Here is a 3,693-nt window from a genome sequence, read left to right as displayed (position 1 = left end):
AAGGGGGCGTCAGGGAGAGGGGTAGAAAGGGGGAGGAGGGAGGAAAGGGGGAGGCAAGGAGGTGGGAGGAAAGGGGGAGGAAGGGGTGAGACAGAGGGGAGGCAGGGAAGGGGGGAGGTAGGGAAGGGGAGGCAGAGAGGGAGGAGGAAAGGGGGGAGGAAGGGAGGGGGGGAAAATGGGGGGTAGGCAGGGAGGTGGAGGCAGGGAGGGAGACAAAGGAGGAGGAAGGGGGAGGCAGGGAGGTAGAGGCAGGGAGGAAGACTCTCCCACACCCGACCCCTCCTGCTCACATCGCTAGTTTCCCTGGCGTCTGATTGGTCTATACCGGGTATATATTTACACAACGGGTTTATCAAGCCTCACCACAACTTTCAAACTCTGTAGCTCTGGAATAACAGAGGAGAAACAGACTGGACACACCAACAACGGGTTCTGGAATAACAGAGAAGAGAGAGAGAGAGGAGAGAGAGAGAGAGTCATGGGACCTTTGTGATTATAAACTCCTTGTTTTTGCTGCTGTATCAATGTTTTGCTCTTTTTACTCTACATACGAGTCTTTTTAAAACGTTGCCGGACAACAACATCAGTTGGACTACTAAACTACTAAATAGGATTTTGTCTTAGCTGGAATGGATATCTCTGAGTCTAGTTTCTGTTGTGAGGCCAGTTCTCTGCCAGGCCAGGATGAAGCCGGTCAGCGTCCATGGGTGTCTTCCCCCAGCCCGGGTCCTGATCGTGGGCTAGGACCCTTCGACCAGACCCCCCTCTCTGAATCTGGAGACTGTGGCCCCACAGGGCCCCGTAAAGAGGCCGGTATAGGAGCCCCAGGGAGTGGACCATGGACAGGGGCAGGTAGTACTTTCTCGACCCACCAAGGAGCACCTTCCTTGGGTAGCGGAGAAGGGAAGCCAGGGGGTGAGTCGAGGATCCGTCGGCCCATGAACGCCTTCATGGTGTGGGCTAAAGACGAAAGAAAGCGACTGGCCGTTCAGAACCCAGACCTCCACAATGCTGTCCTCAGCAAGATGCTGGGTAAGATACACACACTCTGTATTCACAGTGATTTATGTAACTCTTTTAGAAAACGTTTTCCTGTGGTGTCTTCTGGGTATATTGTGCCATTTATTCATCTTTAGAAAGAATGCTTTGTTATTTGACTTAAATCATAAATGTTTTGCCATGTCACGAACCACAATCATTCAGTTAAATCAACTCCACTTGTTGGTATGCCTTTAATCACTGTCTGTAAAATATCGTGTTCAAGTCATATGCCAAAATAGGATTTATCAGCTAACAAAACCACATGTTGGATTCTTTCAACGTTTAATGTGTTCAGTAATGCTTAGTACGTAATGTAAAGCTGGCTGTTTTTCTTTTCAGACAGTAAGGAAGTAGACAGTTAGACTTTTATTCTGAAAACACATCACTTAGTAGCTACATCACACTAAATGTGTTTAGAGCCGCACAGATTCCATTTGGATGTAAACTGATTACAGGAAAATGGTTGATGATGATGCTGAAAGTGCTACGGCTGCTAATGATGCTAATGATGCTAATGATGCTAAGGATGCTAATGATGCTAATGTTGATAACAATGTAAATATGTATTATTATCTTTAGGTCAGTCATGGAAGGCCCTGACAACTCTGGATAAGCGCCCCTTCGTTGAAGAGGCCGAGAGACTACGCCTCCAGCACCTGACGGACCACCCCAACTACAAGTACCGCCCGCGTCGCAAAAAACAGACCAAAAAACTCAAACGGGTAGAGCCGGGTTTACTGCTCCACAGCCTAACCCAGGGAGGGACAGGGGAGGTCTACGGACACCCACGGGATAGTTACGTACATCCAGGCCACCACCACCTCTTGCCTCCTCTAGGCCATTTTAGAGATCTTCAGTCAGGGGACTTGGAGAGCTACGGCCTGCCCACACCGGAGATGTCCCCCCTGGATGTGATGGAGGAGACAGGAGTGGACGAAGGGGTGTTCTTTCCCCCTCACATGCAGGAAGACATGGGCCTGCATGGCGCTTGGAGTAACTACAACCATTATAACAACCACCATCGCCACAACCCTCACAGTAACCACCCCCGTTCTTTTAGTCAGAGTCGGGGTCATAGTCAGGGTCATGATCATCATCTTAACCAGAGGGGCTCCTTGCTCTGTCGTCGTCCCCAGGAGAAGTGCCTCAGCCAGGCTCCGGAGCCTACGAATTCTCCCAGTCTGTACTCCAACCCCCAGGGCTCCTCTATAAGCCTGTCTGATCCAGTCAAATCTCATCTTTCTATCAGCAGTTCCTCTGTGTCCTCTGGTTACTATAGTTACCTGTATAGTAGCTCTGGATCAGACACCAACCAGTCATCCCATTTTACCTCCCACCTGGGGCAGCTCTCTCCCCCACCTGAGTGCTCATCTCTGGCCTCTACATCCAACCCTTTAGCCTCCGAGTCCCTGGACTCTATACGGGACCAGCCAGGCCATGGTTCCTTAGGTCCTACGTCAGCAGAGTTCTGGACAGAAGTGGATCGCCATGAGTTTGACCAGTACCTCAGTGTCAGCCGGACTCGAACGGAGGAACATGGGGGTACTCTCGTCACTGTTTCTAATTCTTTGGAACGGTACGGAGGTGGAGCTATAGCTCTGCGGAGGAGCCCTGTCGCCTGTGAGGAGAGCCAGAACAGTCCTCTAATTTCTCTTCTGTCTGATGCTAGTAGTGTTGTCTACTACGGTACCTCTATCACTGGCTAGACTCCCTTGTCTTAGACTGACTCAGTGTAGTGTTCAGCTGTGTGCTGTAGTCTGGAATAGTCCAGTACAGCCTACCAGACCCGTGGCTCAACAGGTATGTTAAAAAAATAAAAAATACATACTTTCAAATCTTGAGTGGCACTTGATGTAGTTTGCACTATGGAATAGTAACAGACGTGCAAACACAACACTTAGGCAAGCACATCTCAACAAAACAAAAACAAAACGTTCAAGTATTTGGAAGAATTGGACTTTGACACAGGTCTACAGTTGAGAACTTGAGGACTTTCAGGGTAATATTGTTTTATAGTCTGCAACAGACTACTGTAGATCACAAAATAATACTGAGCTCTTCTACTTACTGCCCAGACAGGCAGAACATTTATAATGATAAAACTGTTCATTTTTATTATAGACATTTTTTATACACTCCTCTTGTTTGTTTTTATTTGTGTTGAATTATTTGCACTGGGTCATAAACGTGTGCATAGGAAGACCACTGTGGTATAACACTTTGGGTAACACATTATCTTGATAGTCCATCTGTAGATGCTCTACAGACCATCTACAGACCATCTACAGACCATCTACAGACCATATACAGACCATCTACAGACCATCTACAGACCATCAGAAACATTTCAAATAACTGTCTACTAACCCTAACCCTTATCCTAACCCTGACCTTAACCCTAACCCTAACCTTAACCCTAACCCTTATCCTAACCCTGACCTTAACCCTAACCTTAACCCTAACCCTGACCTTAACCCTAACCCTAACCCTTAACCCTAACCTTAACCCTAAGTCTTATCCTAACCCTAACCTTAACCCTAACCCTTATCTTAACCCTAACCTTAACCCTAACCCTGACCTTAACCCTAACCCTTATCCTAACTCTAACCTTAACCCTAACCCTAACCCTAACCCTGACCTTAACCCTAACCC

The 3,693-nt window shown here is 47.8% G+C and overlaps 1 protein-coding gene across 1 annotated transcript; it reads left to right on the top strand.

Moving 5' to 3' along the window:
* The first annotated feature begins 235 nt into the window (after positions 1 to 235).
* On the top strand, positions 236 to 2,968 carry LOC115168722 (transcription factor Sox-18A). Its single transcript, XM_029724243.1, has 2 exons — positions 236 to 1,032; positions 1,621 to 2,968. The coding sequence occupies exons 1-2, from the start codon at positions 630 to 632 to the stop codon at positions 2,745 to 2,747; spliced, it is 1,530 nt and encodes a 509-aa protein (XP_029580103.1). The 5' UTR covers positions 236 to 629; the 3' UTR covers positions 2,748 to 2,968.
* The last annotated feature ends 725 nt before the right edge of the window (positions 2,969 to 3,693 follow it).

Source organism: Salmo trutta, chromosome 30 (assembly GCF_901001165.1).
Source record: "Salmo trutta chromosome 30, fSalTru1.1, whole genome shotgun sequence".
Taxonomy (NCBI): domain Eukaryota; kingdom Metazoa; phylum Chordata; class Actinopteri; order Salmoniformes; family Salmonidae; genus Salmo; species Salmo trutta.
The sequence above is the reverse complement of the archived record's forward strand: the minus strand, read 5'-3'. Positions and strand labels throughout refer to the sequence as shown.

Bases quoted from the DNA above. Each gene is read 5' to 3' on its own strand.
- LOC115168722 (XM_029724243.1), top strand. From the start codon at position 630: ATGGATATCTCTGAGTCTAGTTTCTGTTGTGAGGCCAGTTCTCTGCCA. The intron at 1,033-1,620 runs GTAAGATACACA...TATTATCTTTAG, and splicing joins TGTCCTCAGCAAGATGCTGG to GTCAGTCATGGAAGGCCCTG.